The 24049-nt window shown below is 45.0% G+C and overlaps 1 protein-coding gene across 2 annotated transcripts in view; it reads right to left on the minus strand.

Annotated features, from left to right (window-relative positions):
- Positions 1-24049, minus strand: part of ZBED1 (zinc finger BED-type containing 1) — a 1151072-nt gene that overhangs the window by 877523 nt on the left and 249500 nt on the right. For both annotated transcript variants that reach the window (XM_086934385.1, XM_086934384.1), the window contains one exon: positions 22447-22554. In XM_086934385.1, coding sequence (XP_086790511.1) covers positions 22447-22554 — 108 coding nt within the window. The remainder of the gene's footprint in view (positions 1-22446; positions 22555-24049) is intronic.

The raw sequence follows: 24049 nt of genomic DNA on the forward strand, positions 1-24049 counted from the left end.
CTGGATATAATCAGAGCTTGAATCACCTGTTGTCTGGCAGCTTTGGACAGAAAGAACAGAAATGTCCGTAGAAGACACAACAGAGCAAAACAGGCGCCAAATACTGCATTAACCTGAGCGTGAAATAGCAGCTGGTTGTCCAATTTAAACGCCAGATTTTTCACCACCAGGCTGTTTGCTGAGGGGGCAGGAGCGTCCGCTGGCCAGTAGACATGTAAAGGGGTCTCCGTCGCTTTACCAAAGAAGAGTAGTTCCGTCTTACCTGCATTACATTTCAGCTGGTTAGAGGCCAGCCAACCGAAAACAGCTGCGAGGCAGGAACTGATTAGCATACATGTAAACAACAACTGTGTGTCGTCTGCATAGGACACAATTTGGACCCCCTGTGATTCGACCACCTCGGCTAAAGGAGCGAGGTAGATGTTGAACAGGGTTGGGCTCAAAGCTGAACCCTATGGGACCCCCACCTTCAGTGAGTGTGAGGAAGCTGAGAAAGGGTTGTACCAGACCTCCTGCCCTCGCCCCTCTAGAAAAGATGCCAGCCATTTCCAAGCCATACCCCTGATGCCAATTGCGTGAAGCCAGGTCAAGAGCATCTGATGTGACACTGTATCGAAGGCGGCCGACAGATCTAACAAAATTAGCAACGCCTTCTCGCCTGCCTCCTGACTCAGCCGGATAGAGTCCACCACTTCTAACAGAGCTGTTTCCGTACTGTGGTTAGGGTGAAAGCCCGACTGGCTGGGGTGGAGTAGGCCGTTCTTTTCCAGAAAGGACAATAGCTGCTGGTTCAAATGTTTTGCCAGCAGCTTCGAAAGGGAGATCAGCCTGTAGTTAGCCAGATCAGAGGGATTAGCCTGGGCCTTTTTTAGCAATGGGAGAACTTTAACCAGCTTCCATTTAAAGGGGACCCTAGTATCTAGGAGGGAGGCATTCAATAGCTGATTCACGTGAGAGTTAATCGCCTCTTCTCCTAATGCCAGAATGGAGGCAGGAGCCAGATTTAAGCCTTTAGCACCCTTAAAGAATCTTCCAAAGAGATGGGGTCAAAAGAGTTCAGGGGAGATACTTCCCTAGTAGCGGGTCCGATGTCTTTAGGAATTTCTTGAGAACTTGCCCCTTCTAAGGTCGGCCCTGATATGCCAAGATCCATCGCAGGTGGAGGGAGGTTGGCCTGGATTGACACAATTTTTTCTTGAAAAAAAGAGGCCAGGCCAGGTCTCACACCATTCCTTAGAGGGAGGCTCCATATTAGAGCCTACTTCTGGTGTGGAAAAGGACCTCACGATTTTTTTAATCTCTCGCGAATGAGTGCCTGCCTTCAGGATTCTAGCTTCAAAAAAAGTCATTTTTGCTATTTTAATTTCTTTATAATGGTTACCTAACTCTGTTTTATAGCTCGCTCTAGCTGATGGACAGTAATTGGTCCTCTATAGCCTTTCTTTGCGTTTACATGCCAGTTTCAATTTTTTTAAGGATGGGGTAAACCAGGGACTGGGCACTTTGGACCGAGACTGTTTAGTGCTGCTTTACGCAGTCAGGGAGTGACAGGCGGACTCAATCCAGTCTTCAACCAGACCTACGTCAATGTTAATCTCACCAGTCAGAGAAGTACTAGTGGCATCCAGCTTATTAATCAAAAGGTCCGATTTAAGTTTGCCAGGAGCACTGACTGTACGGGCGTTTTCTCTCTTTGAGAGGAACATTACTATATTTTGGCCACCTGAACAGAAGAAGAAAATGATCAAACCAAACTAAAGGCACAGGAGGGTCAACAGCAAGGGGCATAGAGGTGAATATTTGGGCCAACGTATGTCCGGCCAGATAAGTCGGGCATTAATGGAAGGCATAATGCCCATGGCTGCGCAGCTTTCCAATAGAGTATGGCTATCAGTTAGCTGATCACAGTCCATGAGTAAGTTAAAATTCCCCATCAAAACACAATATATATACCTCAGGACCAAAGGCGATACTATTTCACAAACAGCAGAGACAAATCCAGCTGCTGTGCCCGGTGGTCTATTTATGAGGCCCCTGGATATTGATTGTTTAGAATAAAATGTTAGGGTAAAACCCAATATCTCTGTCATCCCCAGGTTCACCTGGGGCAGCTGGGTCAGGGTGTGGCAATCTTTGAATATAATAGCTACCCCACCACCCCTACCCCCATTTCTGTCTTTCCGTATAATTTTATAGCACTCCGGGATGGCTGTCCAAATATCTGGGCCCGAAGACTCCGTTAGCCAGGTCTCTGTTACAAACAGAGTGTTAGACCTGGTATTTCTTGATGACGTGATTACCCCTGACTTTGGCCTCTACCTCCTCTATTTTTGATGCTGCAATAGATCCTTTGGACACTTTACCACTGCTAAACAGTGTCAAAGTGCAAGTGCTCCCCGTGTAAAGTATAATGGTAATTGGTTGTCCATGATTGGTATGTTTGCCTTACTAGTAAAGTCCCTAGTAAAGTGCACTATGTGTGCCAGGGCTGGTAATGCACATGCTACTAGTGGGGCTGCAGCACTAATTGTGCCACCCACACAAGTAGCCTTAAAAAGGGAACAGAGGCCTGCCATTGCAGGGCCTGTGTGAAGTTTGTTAAACTGCCATGTTGTTCTGACAAGTGTACCCACTTGCCAGACCTTACCCTTTCCTTTCTATTCACATCAAACACCCCTATGGTAGGTCCAGGGTACCCCCTGGGTAGGGTGCAGAGCATGTGAAAGGTAGGACATGTACTAAGGTGTGTACTATGTCCTGACAGTAAAATAATCTCTATTTTGTTTTTCAATGTTGAAAGGCCATCTTGCCCATAGGATAGAATGGGAAGGCTGTGTTATAGGTTTTCCAGCCTATCTTCCCAAAGGCTTAAGATGGAGAGGTGAAGTTCAGTATGCCTGAACTCACAATGTACGAACACATCTTTCTATGAAGGTGGTTTTTGCATTGTGTGTTTATAAGCCACTCGTTTAGAAGTGGCTGGGTTTTTGTGCTCTAAACATTTCTGTGTGTCTCTGCCTGGTTGTGGATTGACTGTCTGAATTTGAAAGCGATAGGATCTGGGGGATGTCTTGACCCAGAGGAGGAGGTGAGACAGCAAGAGGCTGCCCTGCATCTGGAGTGTAGGGAGAGGAGTAGCCCCTAGGTGAAGAGGCCTGGGTTGCTACTATACAATAATTATCTCATCTCCTGCTGAGTGATTGAGAATCCAGACCCCCACTAATCAAGGAAAGAAGGTGTGAAGGTGTCACTGGCAGGAAGGCACCTAGAAATGGTTTGAACAGGGGTCAGTGCCCCCTGAAACACAAAGACTTCAAAGTCATTGAGGGGTATAACTATGAGAGCTGAAGCCCCTGAACTTTGGAGAATGGCATGATCAAGATTGAACAAGACTGGACCTACTTTGTGGTCAAGAGGAACCTTTGCCAAGGAAGAAACAACTGAAGTGACTGGAGGAAAGGACTGACCCTTGCTGTGTGTTCTGGGGCTGGCCTGCAGTTTGCTGTTTTAACCAAGGAAAGGCTAAAGGGACTTTGCTGTGTGCTGTGTCCCCCTGCTTGAAAGGACTTTGCTGTGCTGTGTCCTGAAGTAACTTATCGCCAAGGGCCCGAAGTGAGCTGGCTCCCTGTTGCGGAAATACAGGAACACTAAAGTTTCCAGGAGAGTCTCAGCGGTGCTGTGTGGGCGTGCTTGTTGAATGAATGAATGAATGAATGTTGGATTTATAGAGCACGTGGTTACCCTGGAGCGTCCCAGCGCTGTACCACTGGGGAACCCGTCCTGGCTTTCCCTGTGAGATGGTCCCTTTACTGGGCATCCCCAAGGTGCAGCCAGGCATCCCCAGCGGTGATGGGGTCGGAGTGGAGACTAAGCAAGCTACTGCCAAGAGTTGGACGTGGGACCCCATGGTTAGAGTGGCACCGAGGTGAGATTTATCGGGCCCGCTGACATTGGTCCTGCACCCGGCCGCGTCGGGAATTGAACCCTGGTCCGGGGCCGACCTCTGCCTCTGGGTCTGCTGCCTCTAACCATTGAGCCACACTTCTCCACGTTGAGCCACACTTCTTGTAAGTTGTGTCCTGTGATCGTGGCACCTGGAGTCTAAGCAAGGAACAGCGATGTGGTGTGCGTGTGCTTTTTGCAGCCTGAATCTTTTGTGGGGATTGTCCAGTTATCGTGTGCACCGGAATCCAAGTGAGTTGTAATGTAGTTCCTATATTCCCAGTAGGTTCTGAGCATTGGAATATTATATCCTATAGATTTGACGTAGGACTTAGGTCAGTAGGTCTCTATCGAATATACTAAACGTAATTGTGAGTGCCAGCTAGCTCAGAGGTCACTAGAAACTTTCTTGAATTCACAAGAAGGGATTAGTTTCTGACAACCGCATAAACATGACAACTTTGTTTCCCTAGGACTGGAATAACTATCTTCAGAGTCGTGGAGATATTAGATAAGTATTTCACTCAGTCAATCGTGCATGCTTCGTTTCTACAGAGTTGCAGAGAAATAGAGAGAAAGGTGTTTTCAATAAAAGATTTATTAAACAGTCTTCTTTCTCATGCAAGAGAGGCGAACTGCTACAATCGTTAGACAGAATGCAAAGCATAATGCATACAGCGAGAATAGTATTATAAAATAATACTGTAAGAGCATTGTGTGGTTTCTAAGCCATATAAAAATAAATACATCAATACACAGGTTAAAATACTCAACTGGTGCTTCTAAAATACACCTACCCCAATGTACCTAATCTAAGTCCAGTACGAGGGAAGAGGTAAGTATGGTCTTTTGCATAGGTTTAGTTTTTGCCAAGAATCTACCAAAGGTTTCTCTAGGTTCTAATCAGCTCCATACCTTGGAATGAAGGAGGTCTAGTAGCGGGACTCGATTTCCCAACTCCCCGCAAGGGGAGTCAGAAACACTGGATCTGGATTTCTCAGCAGAGGAGGGTAGCTTCCTGATCAGTCGGCCATATGAACGTCATGAATGAGCCCCTGGGGAATAGTTGTTCATTGTAAAACTAACTGAGTTCTTGGAGAAATCATTATTCAAGCAAGGGGAAGTCCCTAAAGGCTCAATCTGGTTTTCCAAGAAATCGTTGTGACGTTTGGTGAACGGATGGAAGTAGCCATGCCTGAATTTGGGTAGCATGGGCTATGCCTAAATAAGGGCTTGATTTCTATGCCTATAAAAGGGCAACGTGAATTGTACCTATATAAGGGTGTGAACTGGGAAAATCTATTCAGAATGTAACCGACATACAACACCCACTCCACTTTCTTATGTACGACTTCTACTAAATACTAAGTTCTAAACATGTATAAACCTAACTATAACTAGCTACACAACAAGTGTTGAAACCCCACCCAAAACACATGAAAATGCATTGGTACTGGTTGTACACGAAAAAGCATTTGTGCTGAACGCATTCAAGCAATGTTTCATTCCAAGCATATAGTTGACAAGTGAAAAAATGCTACGTGAATGAATCATAAAAATACATTTATGAAATGGCTCGTAAATACAGAAAAGAAAGGTGCCCAAACCATTTCATGTCATAGTAAAAATAACTGTTGGTATGAGGACAAGGTCAAATGTTGTCTCTGGAGTTTATCAAAGAATTCTTGTTGTCTATGAATAGTTCTACTTTAAGAAGATTACTTGTGCCAAAATGAAGAAAAAAAATACACATTTGGAAAAATAATAATCATAGAAAAAAGAGCTCCAAAGTTAGAGCTTTGTTTTGAAAAAATGAAGGTCGAATTCAGAGTCTCTCAGAACACTGTGTGCCAAATCAAAAGTCAGTGTTATTGTTTGGAGAAAACATCAAATATTCCAAGTCCGTAAAAAAATTGTCTACCATTGTAGGGGAAAGTTGGATTACCTCGTTAAGAAGATCAACCGCACATAGATGTGAAGCATCGCCGTCAGCATTGGCAATGTTCGAATTGGAGGGTACCTGTGTGCCTGTTGTTTCCTCTCGTACCTCACCGTCAGCATTTTGCATCTGTGAGATCTCAATGAATGCCGTCATCAGAATTTGTAACCGCTGGGGACAACACAGTGCATGGGCCGTTACTGGTTCAAGCAAAGTATCAACATCCGTTGGCATGACTAATGCGAGTGTCAGACAGATGTCTAGCACGCATTCTTCTCCGCATAGCAGGCATCGTAGAACAGGTAAGATGCAATCTTGCCAAATTGGTCTGTATGATAGAAACCATGTGATATTCAATTCTCTTAGACGAGGTAGTCCCAAAGTTTGGACGATGCACTCACGACACTTCATCGCCAATAGAGTTGTCTCCATGGTGAACTGGGTGTCGCTTGTGGATTGACTTGCCATATTGCAGCAATAGGAGCAAAAATAGTATCCCTGCAGCGAGTCCCAAAATGAGAGGCAATCCGCCAAACACAGAGTGCACGAAGTTTGGAAATATTCCTAGGACTGCTTCAAAAGGGGCTAACAGTCCCGAAAAAATTGTCTTAAATACATGTACAATACCACTCGTAACAGACATATTTAAGATACGACTTAACATTTCCGAGAAACGCATAGGGCAATTTGTGGTTAAAAGGGCATGTATCTCTGCAGAAGTCCTTGCGACTTGCAGATCATACGTCTCTTTGGCCGAGGTCAGTGGCACAGTTTTTTGTAAAAGAATGGCTTTCATTCTGCTTAAAGTATCAATTCGTATAGAAGAGATGTTCAGTGAAGGCCATAATGGCGACTCCCAGTCTGACTTGGTTTTAGGAAACAATACTTGCATACAGCAAGTGACCCTGGCTGACACAGTTACTAGATAGGGTAAACCTGGCAACATGCCACAGCAGCTGTGATCGTTTAACATGAGGTAACTTCCATTAGAAAGCTGTCAAAAAATTGGATCAATCACCGCAGCTGGTGAACCTTGCAGGTGGCAGGATAAGTTGTTAGAGGAACCATCACAGGCTCCGTGGAAATTAATACCCTGACAAAGGAGAGAACTGCTTAGTGCGTTTTCACAATTTTTACCACTAAGAAACACTTCTTTCCCCCACTCCAACATCTGTGTGTATGGTAATTCCCAGGATGTCTTGATGTATTCTTTACCCAACCTTTCATATGTGCCTGCTGATATGTATTTTAGGCAATATTGAAAATGGAAAATTGTAACAGGCGGAGTGATTGTTCCATGTATAATCCATTCTGTGGCTGGTCTTTCAGCGACAGTTAATGGCAATCTTTCCAGTTTTTCAATGCTCAGCACTGTATAGTCTGCTCCCCTCTGTGCCTGTTTGATCTGTTTATCAGTGAGATTAAATTCCGAAAACAGTGACGTAGTATTGATTAAACGCCAAGGCACATAGCCTGAATAAAGGTTTTGTAACGTCCAGCATAATAGCATTATAGAACGTAATTGCAACTGACCATGTTGCAACATGACCAAGTCCTGTTCCATGATGTCTATGGCAGAGGGTACTATGCTGTCCAAAGAATATATCCTTGACGACAGAGTTGTTAACCCATTGCCAACCACAGAGAGAGTTTTCTCCAAACTAATACGATCAATTTCTCGTATTCTTGCTGCAGTCTCTGCTTGCGTAATCTTCCATGCTTCATTATAAGCAGCATAGATACCGGCATATATAAAACGTTTATGACGCAGTGTTCTTGGTCCTAGCAAGAATTCCCTAAGATCAGTGCCATCTTTAAGTAAAGATAAGTGTTGTTTAACATCCCTAAGTGTAGATCTATGTAGCCATTCAAGGCACAGTTTCCCTACACTGTATGTTGATAGTATTCCAGGATGCTTTCTCTGAACATATCTTGGATCTGGCCCAGTGAATTTGAACCCCCGTGTTTTATTGACAGGTGTTTGTGTCTGTGGGCCAGATTAACCATTTATTCCAATCTGGATCTGTTCTGTTGTGATGCAAAATAGTATGTACGTCGACCTCGCCCTCTGAAGTGTTACTGCTATCAGGTGTAGGTGTAGGTATAGACGGATTGTTTAAGTCTTTTATCTTGGCTAACCCAAGACAAGACGTCTGTTGGACAGTGTCATTCAAAAACATAATCTGCTCTGGGATGATACAGGCTCTAAATAAAGCTTCTATCCCCTGCACTTGCCAATCTTTCGTGCCCCAGACAGTTTTTGTCTTTATGTTGTCCTTCTAAAATTCGAAACCTTGTGAAGACAGCTGAGCATAAAAGGCTGCAGAATAAACTTGCTTGGTATTTGTCAACATACTTTTCATTCCTGTCTTATTAACGTTTTTAAAGTTAAATGATTCTGGATTGGAAGTATTAAAACCTGAAAAGTATGGAAATTTGCCATTAAATGTTTTTGAGCTACCCTTTGGTGGTGTAGGACAGTGTTCCCATTGGTTATACATTAATACATTTCTAGGGTTTGCAGATTTGTGCAAGAAATGATGACTATATTGATTATAACAATACATGTGTTCATAATCTGATGAACCTTCTAAGTATTCATGACTTGTAAATACAGCAGACATTTCTAAGTCTGACATCATAATATTGACAGTCTTGAAGTCTCAATCATCAGAAAAGGTACTAGATGAAACAAAGTCATTCAAGGAAATCTTGAACTGGTGTAGAATTTTCAACAGCTCCGAAGGGCCAAAAATATCATAATCAATTCTGTCCCAAGCTATACCCCCGGTATAGAAATGGCTATGATGTTCAATGATGACAAGTCTCTTTTTTCACAATGAGATGATTTGTGTAGCCTGAGTAGTAAGTTGATTTTCTTACTTGCTGTGTCCATTTTAACATATCTTCCATTTATCAGCATTCCCAAAGTTATTACCAGAGTCAACCAAAGTAGAAGAAAAAGCACACCCAACACAATCCAAAGTTCAATCCATGGTGAAACCAGATAAATCTTTTCCAGGTGACAAAAAAGTTCTGTTGCTTGTTCTTTAAAAGTTCTTTTTACTGGCGTTGTTTCAGGTTCGCTGGGATCCTCGGAAAACGTATCAAGGTTAATGAAATAGCCAGAGGCAGTTCTGTCAATTGTTGGGATTGCATTGGGGTTCGTTGAAATCACTGGAACCACTTGATCACTTGTTACATTTGCATAGTCAGATGCTATTTCATTGTAGACAGGCGTTTCTTGACGAACTGTTATTTGGGTTTCAAGAGGTACAAGTTCCATAGCTTTATTGCTTAGTCCTTCATTTCGCACTGCAGATTCTTCAAAGGTGATGAGTCTCTCAGTTTGAACCTCTTGGATAGTAGCCAGATTAGGGCATCTGCTACATCTTTGGAGTCCACTTGGCCTACTGCTTATGATCTGCCACATGATGGGGTTTGACCAGGTCGATAGACACAAACCTGTTCTCCTTCTTTCCAGCAAGGGGCGGCAGTAATACTGTTCTTGATCCGTGGATTGCTAGGACAGGTACTGGTTGACTGTAAGAAGGCCCAAATTCCTTCTTGTCCGCAATCTTTTCTCTGACTAGATCCCCAATCTTTGGAATCCAGAAAGGCCTTGCTGGGACGGTCGGTTTCTCTTCAGTGGTCATTGGCTTCAGGAACACGTTACTTTGTTTCGTTCTTATATCATTTAAGTCCTGTAAGACAGCCAAACGGTCGTTGATATCAAAGGGTTTTTGGTCTACCACTGAAGTCTGACAATCGAGGTCCGATATCATTCTGGTCCCAAAAAGGATTTCATATGGAGTGATAATAACCCCTAGAGAACTTCTTGGCAGATTGTTAAGACTACGTTGGACACTTATTAGATGTTTGACCCACCCGTCACCCGAGCCTAATACCCTAGCTGTTATAGATTGCTTTATGTCCCGTTTTTTTCTCTCCACTACCGAATTTCCCTCCGGATGGAATGGTCTAGAATACCGCAATACACCGCCCAGATTGGCCATGGCCTCCTTGTAAGCTCGAGAGCTAAATGCAGGACCCTGGTTCGAATATAGCATGCCGACTGCGTATGTGACGATAAAGACTCGCAAATCTTTTATAACAGTTCGAGCGTCAGGCGAGCTCTAAGGCCACATCCAAATGAATCTTGAACACGAATCCACTGCGACCATGATATATTTATAGTTACTATCCCTTTGTAAGGGACCGCAGTGGTCCAGGTATACGCAAGCTAATGGTTTATCTGAAATTAACAGGGGCGTCTGCGCAGGACGTTTCACAGTGGAGACTTTCATCTTTTGGCAGATTCCAAAACATAGTTTCTGTTCTGTTTCATCATGGGCCACCAGCATCTCTGTTTTAATAACGACACTGTGGCGGAAACACCTGTGTGTGCAGAGGCGAGCCCTTCATTTGCAGCTAAAATTAGTCCTAATCTAAGTTCCATGTTTGAAATTACTCTATCTCCCACTCCAGGGATTCGTGCAAACGGAATATTATTTGCATCAGTTATGTATGAGTATTTGAGTGGAAAGCCTTTTGGTAATGTTTTACCACTGTCTTTGCTTGAAGCATTGTCAGCTTGCATTATTTTGCCATCTACTTTAGTTTTTGAACGAGTGATAGCAGCTACGGAAGCCATTTGCACAGCTGCCTTTGCGGCTCCATCAGCCAATGAATTCCCTGCAACGTGAACGCCATCACGTTGATGACTCAGTGTATGTATCAGGTGAGTGTTTTGTAGTCCTTGTCGTAACTGAACTACCTGTTCCCAAAGCAGTTTATGCTTGATTGTGCCCCCTTTTGCATTTTTGAAATCGTTTTGAATCCAGTTCTGCAAGTATTCATTGTAAGATTGAACACAATAATAGGAATAGCACACAATGAGTGTGGGGAATTCGCGGTCCGTATTCTCAAGCACCATCTTAAATGCTTGTAGTTCAGCTCACTGAGCAACACAAACTCCTAGAGATTGTGTTTTAGTGACCATTGGTCGGAATTTGCCATCTCGCCAACGACCTTTAACGATCGTGCATGCAGCACTATAAGCTTTTTTACCCCACGTAGCAGGTTGTGCTGATCCGTCAGTATAAATTATACATTCATACTGCTTTAGAGGCAGAATTTCAGTGGGCAGAGGACATTCTTGTTCATATTGTAGAAATTCTTGTGTTTTCAGATATGGATCAAAAACGTATTTAACGTCTGTTGCAGCAAGAGAATTAACCCATTGTATCGCACTTGGATGTAGTGGTTTAGCATTTGGAATGCTTGCCTTCGTCACTGCCTCTAAGGAAAGTTCAGGTGCAACGACCATAATGCTTTTACCCTGTGCGAGGGCTCTCTCTTTTGCTACTGCAGTTTGAACCGCTGTCAGAATTTTTTCTGTTGAAGTGAATTTCATTTCTGCTTGTGTGTACAAGAGTGACTTGTAAGCTATTGGTACTTTTTCTCCTTTGTTAAATGTTAAGTATGTGAATCTGTATTTTCCTAGAATGATTCGAATCACTAGGTTGCGTACGTTTACGCGTGTTTGCAAATGTTTTGTTGCTAACGTATCTGTTTGCAATGAACGCAAAATGTTTGTGTGTTTTTGTGTCCAATTAACTGTTTTAACACCATGCGCGCTAGCGGAATTCCGCTCGCACGCTGGGATTTGTGAAAACGCACTTTACGTGACGAGCTGGGCTCGTCATCAGCGTGCGAGGAGGCAACGCCATGACGAGCCCAGCTCGTCATCAGCGTGGAAGGGGTTAAAAACAGGTTTGAATAATTTGTAGAGAGGTTTAACCCTTTCTGCTTAATTTAGAATGCATGTGCCTCCAAAATTTAAGAAACCTAGAATTGACTGTAAGTTTTTCAGCGTTTTTTGGAGGTTGGAGCAGCGCACACTTTTCTAAAATGTTGGCTGCCAGGCTTTTGCCTTCACTTGATAACTCATATCCCAGAAAAAGGACGCTGAGATGGGCAATTCGAGATTTCTTAAAATTGAATTTGTACCCTTCAGATGCGAAGTTAAGTATAATGGTGTTCACTCTGTTCAAATGCCTATCCAAGTCATCGTCTGTTAGATAGATGTCATCTACATATGGTAAAGCTTAATCATCATATGTCTGTAGTAACTCTGCTACTCTAGCTGAAAATAACCCAGGACTATTCTTGAATCCCTGAGGGAGACGACAGAAGTGACGCTGTGTCCCCATAATTGAGAAAGCTACCAAATACCTTCTTTCTTGTGCAATGTTTTGACAGAAGAAACCGTTAGAAATATCTAAAGTGGTTTTGTACTTCTTACGTATGATGTTATTCATTAATGCTGCACTGTGTGCATTTTTTACTGCAAAATTAAGTGTCTGTAATCCAACACTAGACGATATGTATTGTCTGGTTTGGAGACAGGAAACAAAGGATTGTTCATTGACGAGGTGCATGTTTAAATCACTCCTTGATATTCAAGTTGATCTAATATCTTCCTGACCTGTTTTTTAGCTTCTTGCTTAACTGGGTACTGCCTTTGTGCAGTTGGTGGTTGTTTTAACAGGATTTTATGGTGAGGAGAATCCTCATCCCATCCTACATGATTTTTATATAATGCAGGAGCCTGGGCAACTGCCCATTTCCTGGCATAGGTACATTTTAAATGAATTGGAATGTGGTTGGAGAAGGCTGGCATAATGATGTCTTCGCCATGTGGGCACTCCCTGACAAATTCTGGTGGCCAGTCTTGTTCAGCAAGAAGAATGTCATAACCCTGAGAGAGTCGCTCCCAAAAGAGTGCTCTCACTTTTCTTGTTATATCTCCCTCCATCCGGAATGTTACTTCATATAACTTATGTGGACAACTAACCTTGGTATCTGCAGTTTCGACTTGAATGAATTCATTCAAGTCCACTGTTTCCAGATGATCCTTCAAGTTCTTGCGAGCTATGGTGACTTCTGCTGCGATGTCCAACATTGTCTGAGCCCATTCCCTGCACTTGAGTTGTGTCCTCAAGATCCTCGGCATGTCTTATCTATAGACATGCTACCTTCTTTTTGGTGAATTGAGGTTTCTTGTTTTTCTGAATGTGTTGATCGTCTCTGGACTTCACGCATTCTTCCTTGTGTTCTGACCGTCCTCTTCTTTCGAATTTCTGTGACGAAGTCTGAAAGGTACGAGAGGAACGTGTATCAGTATCTTGATATTTTTCATGGTTTTCTCAAATAATCCCTATTCCTGAGGTTATACATCCTTTCAGAGGGCTCCTTTTGAGGAGACCTACCTCTGGAATGAGAACGCTTCTCGTTAGAAGTTTGTTTGCTATTTTCCCACTTCTTTTTAGGAGGAGTGGAAGTGTTTTTAGTGAAGACCTTTAACTGTGTAATTCTATTAAATTTAGTATATTATTAAGTAATTGTTCCTCCGACATTGATTCAATGTCTGGGTCAGGTCTGTAGTTGGCTAAAGCTAGCCATGTTGCTCCTGGTCTACCTAGTGGACCGAGTCTGGTAACTTGATTTATATGTTTTAGGGCGCCTTTTAAACAGAGCGCATGCTCTTGGTATGTTAGTGGAATTTCAACATCCTCGAAAGAGATCTATTCCTCTGGTGGTTCATCTTCTTTGTAAAAATGAAGCACTTTTGTGACTGGATTCGCTTCAGGGAAGATTACCCATGAATAGAATACCTCTGTCTGGTGATATTCATGTGCTTCTATCACATAAACTACCCTACCACCTCTTGCTGATAGGCCATTTCGTATAAGTTTTACATTGATGACTTTCCTTAAATTTTCTGGAATGCTTATAGCATCCTCGTCAGTTTCATTAAAACCTGTTATGTTGAAAGCTTGTACGACGTCATCGCCTGTAGCTCCATTGGCCCCAGGAAGTACTTTGTCGGCCATTTTGTTGACTGGTAAGTTTGCAAAGCAAGTTTCAAGGAAACAAAGATAAGGTGCACAATATTTTGGAACACTGTATCCTTCAACGTTGAACAAACCAAAAAGCTAATTCATAGGATGTTTCGTCCTACTCAGCTATGGCAGATATTATCCTTTAACCCACTCCAGACATCTATTGGAGTATTTTACGGGAAAAAAGGGGTCTCTGAGAAAAGCACGACTGAGTTACTTTAGTATCTAGCGTTAAATTAGTGCGTTACCAAACATTGGGCTCCATGTAGTGTAGTTCCTATATTCCCAATAGGCTCTGCGCATTGGAATATTATATCCTACAGATTTGACGTAGGACTTAGGTCAGTAGGTCTCTATTGAATATACAAAACTTAATTGTGAGTGCCAGCTAGCTCAGGGGTCACTAGAAACTTTCTTGAATTCACAAGAAGGGATTAGTTTCTGACAACCGCATAAACATGACAACTTTGTTTCCTTAGGACTGGAATAACTATCTTCAGAGTTGTGGAAACAATAGATAAGTATTTCACTCAGTTAATCGTGCATGCTTAGTTTCTACAGAGTTGCAGAGAAATAGAGAGACAGGTGTTTTCAATACAAGGTTTATTGAATAGTCTTATTTCTCATGCAAGAGAGGTGAACTGCTACAATCGTTAGACAGAATGCAAAGTATAATGTGTACAGCGAGAATAGTATTATGAAATAATACTGTAAGAACATTGTATGGTTTCTAAGCCATATAGAAATAAATACATCAATACACAGGCTAAAATACTCAACTGGTGCTTCTAAAATACACCTACACCAATGTACCTAACCTAAGTCTAGTACGAGGGAAGAGGTAAGTATGGTCTTTTGCATAGGTTTAGTTTTTGCCAAGAATCTACCAAAGGTTTCTCTAGGATCTAATCAGCTCCATACCTTGGAATGAAGGCGGTCTGGTAGCTCTGTTTCGGGACTCGATATCCCAACACCCCGCAAGGGGAGTCAGAAACACTGGAGCTCAATTTCTCAGCAGAGGAGGGCAGCTTCCTGATCAGTGTGTCAGCTGGAGAGTCGGCTCCTTCGGCACTTGATGTAGCAAGCTGGGTCGGGCAAGTAGGTGATTGAACTGCTCCGAACCACTGTGCTTTGCCATAGCAAGTGAAGGTATATTTATACCTTGAAGGTGTTTAGGAATGCCATGTTTGACATAAAGTCGGGCATATGAACGTCATGAATGAACCCCAGGGGAAGTCCCTAATGGCTTAAGCTGGTTTTCCGAGAAATCGCTGTGTTGTTTGGTGAACTGATGGAAGTAGCCATGCCTGGATTTGGGTAGCATCGGCTATGCCTAAATAAGGGCTTGATTTCTAAGCCTATGTAAGGGCAACATGAATTGTACCTATATAAGGGCATGAATCTGGAAAATCCATTCGGAATCTAAAACGACATACAACAGAGTCTCAGCTACGCTGTGTGCATGTGCTTTGAGCAGCGTGAGACCTTCATGAGGATTGCCTTATTATCGTGCACACCTGGAATACAAGTGAGTCTCATCGACGCTGAGTGCGTGTGCTTTGTGCAGCGTGAGCCCTTCATAAGGATTGCCTTGTTATCGTGCACCCGGAGTCCAAGGGAGTCTCATCGACGCTGTGTGCGTGTGCTTTGTGCAGCATGAGACCTTCTTGAGGATTGCCTTGTGAAAGTGCACCCAGAGTTAAAGTGAGTCTCAGCGGAACTGTGCGTGTGTTCTTCGTGCAGCCTGAGACCTTCGTTTGGAGTGCCTGGTGATCGTGCACCCGAAGCTTAAGGAAGTCTCAGCGACGTTGTGTGCGTGTGCCCTGTGGCAGCTTGAGATCTTCGTAGCAGTAGTGGCCCAGACTGGCAGCCCCGGAGGAGCTGAGCCGCCGGCCCGAGTCCGCTGTTGCCCATTCACCAAGATTGCATCAGAGGCCCAAACCGCTCATTGAGGAGAGGAGAGTGAGTTAGCGTCTCCCAGGAACCGTGTGTCGACTCCTGGTGCAGGGTGCAGGGTGCAGGCTCGGAGGGACAGGCTCTCGGCCTCTCTCTCATTCTGGCAGTGCGAGCCTCAGCTTCGGCTCCAATCGCGGCCCGTATTGCCAAAGGCGTGGCAGTACCGGGCCCGGAGTAAGGAGCTGAAGTTCTTGTTACCCCATACATGTGTTGGGCACAACTGTTGACAGACGCTGACTGCAAGTAGAAGAAGTGGCGAAGAGGCCACCAAAGGCACCATGATCGGTGCCAGAGTGTATTACGCATTATCAGATTTTTGCATACCGGAGTACCTGATGATCGTATTACACATTGCATCATTTCTGCATAATGTAGTACCTGATTAGTGCATGACGCATTGCATTATTCCTGCATAACAAACTACCTGATTAGCGTATGATGCAGTGCCTTATTTCTGCATAAAGAAGTACCTGGTGGTTGTATTATGAATTGCATTATTCTTACATTGCAAAGTGCCGGATTGTTGCGTTACGCACTGCATTATTTTTATATTGCAAAGTGCCTGATTATTGTGTTACGCATTGTCTTATTCTTACAATGCAAAGTGCCGGATTGTTGCGTTACGCATTGCATTATTTTTACATTGCAAAGTGACTGATTCTAGCATTACGAACTGCATAACATGGTATTAGGATTACCGTAGGATGTTTAGGAGTGCTCATTAATATCGCCAGAACTTACAAGGGCTGGCTGGCCTAACAACCGGCCCGGAGAGATAGGACACATATTCTTATGTTGGATTTATATCATATGGTCTTATCGTATATCTTTTCATGTACAATTTATACTCGTTTTTATAAAACTCATGTGGAGACTATTTGTGGTGTCATCAATGGGTTACTGTGAGCGCGGTTGCAAATACTTTACACATTTGCCTTGAAGATAAGCCTGGCTGCTCATGCCAAGCTACCGATGGGGTGAGTGGGGGCTATCTCAGAAGGTGACCTTCCCTACCCTGCTGTGGAACCACGGGTCCCTATTTGGCCTAAGGTATCTACCTCAGCTAACCAGGGATCCCGGGTCTAACACAGAGCATCCAGGTCTTCCTCCCTAATGAGGATGTCTATATCAATGACATGCTTAGGTAGAGAGCGTGCATTTATAAGTGCCGCTTTTAGTGACGGACCCTGCTCTGAGTAGTCACAGAGCTGAATTTAATATTTTCGATGAGAAAGTTGCAGGAGGTACATCGGTGAACAGAGAGACCTCAGGTGTCCATACTCAGGGGTGTACAACTGGGGATAGCATTCAAAGAATGAAGTTGTTGGGAGGTATAAGTCGGGTGGTGCTTACCCAATTTGCAATTTTGAGCATAGGGCTGGCGCTGGTCGCTTCCGGGATGCTGATGGGTGCAGACAAGCTTGCCTTTGGTGCCCGCTGCGCGCGCACGCTGCACGGTTTAAATGCATTGGCCTGGTCAGAGAAGAAAAAGCTAGAGCGCGCACTAACAAGATGGCTGCTCTAGCTGTCCCTGTAGGAAAAATGGCTACACCCACTAACAATCGAGGTGGCAAGCAGGAAGACCCCCACCCGACTCCCGTAACCAGCACAGAAAAGGCGGGCTGCAACAGTGAGTACAACTAGTGCCCCCAATTCCCCTGTGGTCAAAAGCCAGTCCCAATATAAAAATGAGAAAAAACGCTAGCAAGTAAAAATTCTAAAACCAGGAAAGAAAAAGCTAGAGGTTCAGCGCATAGCACACGCTGCTAACCTTTCAGCATATCCCTGCTGTCCTTGAAGAGCTCCAGAGCTGAATCCACCTTGCCTCCGAAGAGGCATCAAAGGGCAAGCCCATATGCGACGCTTGGACAGCCCTTGAAAACCCAGTTGTTTTCAGCTAAGCATGGCACCATAAGGCTGCTGTTGATAAAACTGCTCTGACCAGCGAGTCGGAGGTATCCAGTCTACATCGGTTCATGAACTTAGCTGCATCTCTCCTGTCAACAACAGCTTGGGAGAGTATGGTCAGGGCCTCCTTTGAAACCAAGGGGCAGTATCTGCACAACTGAGTCCCGTAAAGCATCAAGGTAATGGCCCAAAGAGCATGTGGTGTTCACGGACTGCAATGCTGTGCTGGTGGAAGAATACATCTTCTTCCCTAAAGTGTCCATCCTCTTGGATTCTGTATCTGGTAGGGTAGTAGGGAATGCGCCAGGATTTACATGGGAGGTAAAGGCTTGGACCACCAAGCTCTCTAGGGAAGGGTGTTGTGTGAGGAAATCGGGGTCCTCTGGGACTGGGCAGTAGCAGTGGGTAATCCACCTGTTCACAGGAGCCCCTGGGTTGGGCTTGGACCAGCTTCCAAGCAGAAGGTTGGAAAGAGCTTCATTGTAAGGTAGAAGTGATTCGGAAGGGGTATGTTAGAAATGGGGGTCTCTAGTTGCCAAGGGCTTGCACCTTTGTCCAAGTAGGACTTCCTAGTCAGGATAAGGGAGTCACACTCCTAAAATAACCCCTGCTCACCCCCTTGGTAGCCTAGCACAAGCAGTCAGGCTTATCTTTTTAGGCACAGTGTGTATCGCATTTGCACAAAACCAACAGTAATACAATGTAAGCACTACAAAAGGACACCACACCAGTTTAGAAAAATTGCCAATATATTCATATACTTAAAACAAGACCAAATATGATAAAAATCCACAATACAGTACTTTAAAAATAGTTAATTCGCAAGATGTCTTTAAATTGCAAGAATATGTTGAAAATACAGTTCGTACGAGTCGGTAGCTCGGTCCGAGCCTACCGCGATACTGAAAACAACAGATTCGCGCAGTTCCAGATGGCCGCGTCGGTACGGGCCAGCAACAGCGTGAACAGACTCGTTAACAATACCTTTCTTAGTGCAGCTCACACGGAGATGCGAAACGGTCTTGGCATACGTCGCGGTTGCGATGCAAAGTGGAAGCAGTGCAAGGTGCGGTGTTCTTTCGATGCGGAGCGAGCAGCGGCTCGGTGATGATCGTCCAGATGGCGTCGGTGAGATCAAGGCTTGCGGTGCAGGGCAAGACAGTACACGATGCGGTGCTCACAGGTTGTGGTGCAGGTGACAGAGCCGGTTGTGCTGTCCGTCGCGGTTACGGTGCAAAGTGAAAGCGGTGCAGGGCGCTGTGTCCTCTCGATGTGGTGCAGGCAGCAGCTCGGTGACGATGGTGCAGACGGCGTCAGTGAGACCAAGGCTTGCGGTGCAGGGTGAGACGGTGCTCGATGCGGTGCTGGCAGGTTGCGATGTAAGTGACAGAGCTGGTTGGCGGGAATTGGCGCTGGTGGAGCCGGACAGCTGTGCGTGACGAGGCAATCACGGGTGTCGAGCCAGCGGCAATCGTGTCGGTGAGACCAGGCCAGCAGAGTGAAGCGAAGAAGTGAGGGCTGCGGTGTCCTCTCGATGTGGTGCAGGCAGCGGCTCGGTGATGATCATGCAGATGGCATCAGTGAGACCAAGGCTTGCGGTGCAGGGCGAGACGGTGCGGCCTCCGGTGCCTTCAGGACACAAGGTCAGCGACGGAGTCGGTGACAGAGTCGGTCCAGTTCCCTCTTCTCTGTGGCAATTGAAACAGCGGTTCCACAAGTGGTACCCAGAAGTTGGTGAAGTCTTTGCAGTCCCTGAGACTTCTTAACAGGAGGCCAGCTTGGTTTCTGACCCTTGAAGATACTCAGCACAAGTAGAGAAAGTTCAGTCCAGTCCTTTCACTGATCAAGGCAGAAGCAGCAGCTGCAGGTCAACCCGACAAAGCAACAACACAGCAAAGGGGCAGTACTCCTCCTGGCAGCTCATCCAGCTCTTCTTCTTGGCAGTTTCCTTGATTCCAGCGGGTTCTAAAATCTTGGGGTCTGGGCCCCGATATTTATACCAGCAATTCCTTTGTCCTCTGAAGGCAGAGGGGCCTGGACCTAGTTCAAAACAGTTTTGGGTGCATCCTGCCAGTGTGCACCTTATTATTTTGTCAGTGTGGGCCAGGGTCCTCAGACACAGCACAGGAGGTGGAGCCCTCCTATAGGATGTTATAATCAAACTGCCTACTCTGGCCTAAGGGGAACAGGTAGCCTTGCAATAGTGAAAAACGAATTAGGCTGAAATTCACTATCAGGACATGCCACACACCAGGGCATATTCTACCTGCCCCTGGGGGTACCTTGGGCCTACCTTAGGGGTGACGCACATGTAGAGAAGGAAAGGTTTAGGGACTTGCAAGTGTGTGCACTTGCCAAGTCGCCAGGGCAGCCCCAAGCTGCGCACAGGCTCTGCAATGGCAGGCCAGAGTTACACTTTATTGGCTGTTTGCGCGGGTGGCACAATCCAGTGCTGCAGCCCACCAACAGCCTTTGATTTATAGGCCCTGGCACTCGCAGTGCACTTTACAAAGGACTGACACAAATAAAATAGGCCAATCATGGAAACATGAATCCATAACACATTTTATGCAGGAGCACTTGCACTTTACCACTGGACAGCAGTAAGGGAAAGTGCGCAGAATCATTACACAAGCAAAAAACAGAGTAAAAAATGGGAGGTCAGAAAGCAAAAAGTCTGGGGAAACACGCCAAAAGATGGCAAGTCTAACAGGGTAACTCCCGGCAGAAGCACCTCTGTCAAGATGTTCATCTTGACTGCCACTGAGGGTAGGGTAAGGTCCAAGACCTCGGTCACCATCCTTAACACCATTGCAAAGGATGCGCTCTCCTCCATAGACACAGTAGGGGGTGAAAGTATGCAGTATCTGGAGAAGTGTCTAGTATACTGACCTCTGCCAAGTCTTCACACCAGTCCATTCTTGGGTCTGAAGATTGGCATTCCTCAGGGTCCAGCGACCCCTCCTAATCTTTCCCAGGTTCTAGCCCATAGAAATAGGGCCTAGGCTTTGGGATGGAAGGAATGGTTCCAGTCGGTGCCGGACGCGATGTCAGACGATGTCCCTCTAGCTCTGTGCTGAAGTCTCGCATTGGGTGGCGGTGCTGCCGGGGGGCACTGGAGCTGCTGGGCACTGGAGCTGCTGGGCACATTGGCGGTGGGACCAGCTCTGGGGTAGGATGAGGTGGTACGACGGTCCAGATCCATCTGTAGATCCAGGGCACCTGACTGCTGATGGGGTCAGAGCTGCTGGTATGGAGCCAGTAGGGGCCCCTTCCAAACCCACAAGGCCCAAAAGTGCAGGCGGGAATAGGCCACTCAAATATAAAGCTCAAAGCCTCATAAAACTTCTGGAAGTTAAGTGCGGGTTGTTCCAGCTCATAGAAACTCTGGGAAGCGTAGAGCCGAACCAGGTGCTGGCTCAACGGAGGAGTCAAGCCTCAAATGTCGATGCTCCCTCATCTCGTCCAGTGACAGATGAGGCAAAGTTCAAGACCTCTTCAACTTTTTTTGTTCTATGGATCGGGAGCACTGCGGCGTCGCATATTAAGCAGCAAGGAGCTTGAGGGATCGCTCCCTCAAGGCTTTGGGAAGCATGGAGTGGAAATCGACACAGGTCTTCATGTCATGGTCACATTCAAAGCACCAGAGGTATACAAGGTGCAGGTCCATCACCAACATCTGTCGATGACAGGCGCCTCAGTATTTGAAGCCGGTCTTCCTAGTGTACATCATTGCTTCACCAGGAGAAGGACTCTAAAACAAACTTCTGACAAAATGTTGAAAAAGTAGAGTCAAAAAGTGACTGAAGGGGTAGTTCTCTCCTGAACTGAGCTGATTGGCACAGAAAGAAAAGAACTGACGTCAGCGCGCTGGAGTGCCGCCTTAATAGGCACCGCACACGTCAAATAAGGCGTGGACAACACCACGTAGAGCCCTTCAATGCTACCTACCGGATCGCAGGGGTACTGCTCATGAAAAAGTTCTGGATCCAGTCTGACACCTGGGGATAATTCTAAGGTAATGAATCTGCGGCTAGAAGTCTCTATCAGATCATATATTGCTTCTGTAAATCAACCATCGTGTCAAAAAGTTACAGATGAAACAGTTGTCACAAATGGCTGTTTTTCCTAATCATTTACAATATTTCTTTATTTCAACTGTTAGTTTCTTTGGGAGACCCTTGAGTTTCATACTGCTCGCCACCACCAACTAGAAATAGGTTGAGAGCATAAAAAATAAAAAAAAATAGGCTGTCTTTTTGAAAAAAGCCTAAACTGTGGTAAAAAGGCATTTTGTTTTATTCAGCTCTGCATGTTCCTCAAAGCTAGAAAGATTGTGATTTTAGCACAACAAACCATTTGTTTATGCCATTTTTAGGAAAAAACAGGCACTTTTAAAAGGAGCACTTTTTTCCTACTGAACACAAAATGTAGCTATATTTTGCATATTTTCTCGGTTCCCTCCAGGGGAATACACAACCCCTGGGTACCTTTAGAATCCTCAGAATGTTGGAAAAAAGGATGCAAATTCAGCATGGATACCTTATGTGTAAAAAGAGTTATGGAGCCCTAAGCGGGAACTACCCCAAATAGACAAAAAGGGCTCATTACTGAGGGGGTCAGCAGTTAAGGGGTTAATGTGTTAACACATAGAGACGCAGACAAGCACTAATGCAGTTTATATGAATTGGATATTAAAGCCACACGCACTGGTTTTGCCAATGCTTGTGAACATCAGGGTATGAAAGGTACTTAAACCGCACAGATATACAGTCAAGTAGAGAAAATATTCACCTATTATTACATGCATCCCAAGTCTTGCCAGTTGTTTTGCAGTATAGAATCCAATTCCTTTGGCACCACCAGTCACAAAAGCAACGGTTCCCTTCCGAACTGGAACTTCTAGGAAGGAGAAGAGTTTATGTCAGTGCTCTTTAGCGATCATACAGTGGCAAAGTAACCAATAAATACATATTGCAACTTCAAAGCACACCTTCTGTGCCACACTGTCTGCTAAAGATTTCTACATTCTCCCACAGGCAGGGTCAGACTGGGTAACCAAAAGAAGCCCTGGCAAAAATGGTCAAGGCAGACCCTTCGGCTCCTTGCTCCATCTTTATCTTTCCATCCATCCCTCCTCTCTCCTTCTTCCACTCTGATCGCTTTCTCTCTACCTTCCCCTTCCTTCCTCTCTTTTGTCTCTTGTAGCCTCCGCCTGCCAGCTGCAATTAAAGTCAGAGAGCTGGGGAAATGACAGAGGCAGCAGGAGCAATCCTGGGCTTTCACAACTGGCCTCAAAGGGCTCCAGCCCACTGGGGAAATGCCCAGTGGAATGAAAGGCCTGTCTGGCCCCACCCGCAAGACTCCATTTGCCAAGCGACCTCTCTCCCAGAAACCCAGAGTGGATCTGAACTTTCTCCAGGTACAGCCCTCCGCATTTTACAGCAGAAGTGTCCAATAGGGCGGGGAGTTCTTGGGTGAAGGGTTCAAGAGGGGGATTTGGGGAGTTTTCATATAAAATCCAGGAGAAAGGCCTGATCTATTTTTCAAGGATTCTCCATGAAAAAAATGACATACAATTAATCTAAATGTGAATCATGTACCTAGTCAATAAGTATACTAACATCTGCCATAAATCTGGCATACTGGAACATCATGAGGCGTCACTGCTTTACAAGAATGTACATGCTTCTATACATATGGCACAGACTGAGTGGGTATTACAATGCTATACAAAGGCTTGGAAAGCCGTTCTTTATTCGTAACTAAAATGCCCTATTTTTAGACCCAAATCCCTTGTCTTTCCACTTACCTTTGACAACACCACCCTCCTTAACTTCTTAAATCATGCTATTTCGCATGGAGTACCTGTAATTTATCTGCCAGGCCATTACCCAATCCCACCCCCTCCCATTCAGCCTGCCAATACCTGTGATTTGTGCTTCATTTTTGTCTCTCTTTTTCTGTTCACATTTCCACTGTTGCCAACTCCTGCTGCTTCCATGATTTCGCATATTGAAACAGCATGCCTTTATCCACGAGCGGTACAAAAGGGCGTGGTGATGGACGGAGCATCTGAACCAATCAAACACTCACACCCAGTCAACAGATCTGGGTTTAATCCATCACCGTTCTTTAGCCCACTCTGCCACCCCAGTTCAGACATGGCCATATGCAAATCAGTCTGACCCTGTGCCTCATGGGAACAGTCCAGCCCGAACGGTGATATTTATTCATGCCTTCTTGCACTGATTTGCTATTCCACATTACCTGAGTATTAACAGCAAAAGCTTGTACTTTCTCATCAACCCATCAAATGCTAGGGGAAGCAAAGGTGACAACACACCCTTCCACCCCTCCCCCCTTTTGAGCCCGCTGTTTGGACCACTTGCTTTAA

This window comes from Lissotriton vulgaris, chromosome 8 (assembly GCF_964263255.1).
Source record: "Lissotriton vulgaris chromosome 8, aLisVul1.2, whole genome shotgun sequence".
NCBI classification, from domain to species: domain Eukaryota; kingdom Metazoa; phylum Chordata; class Amphibia; order Caudata; family Salamandridae; genus Lissotriton; species Lissotriton vulgaris.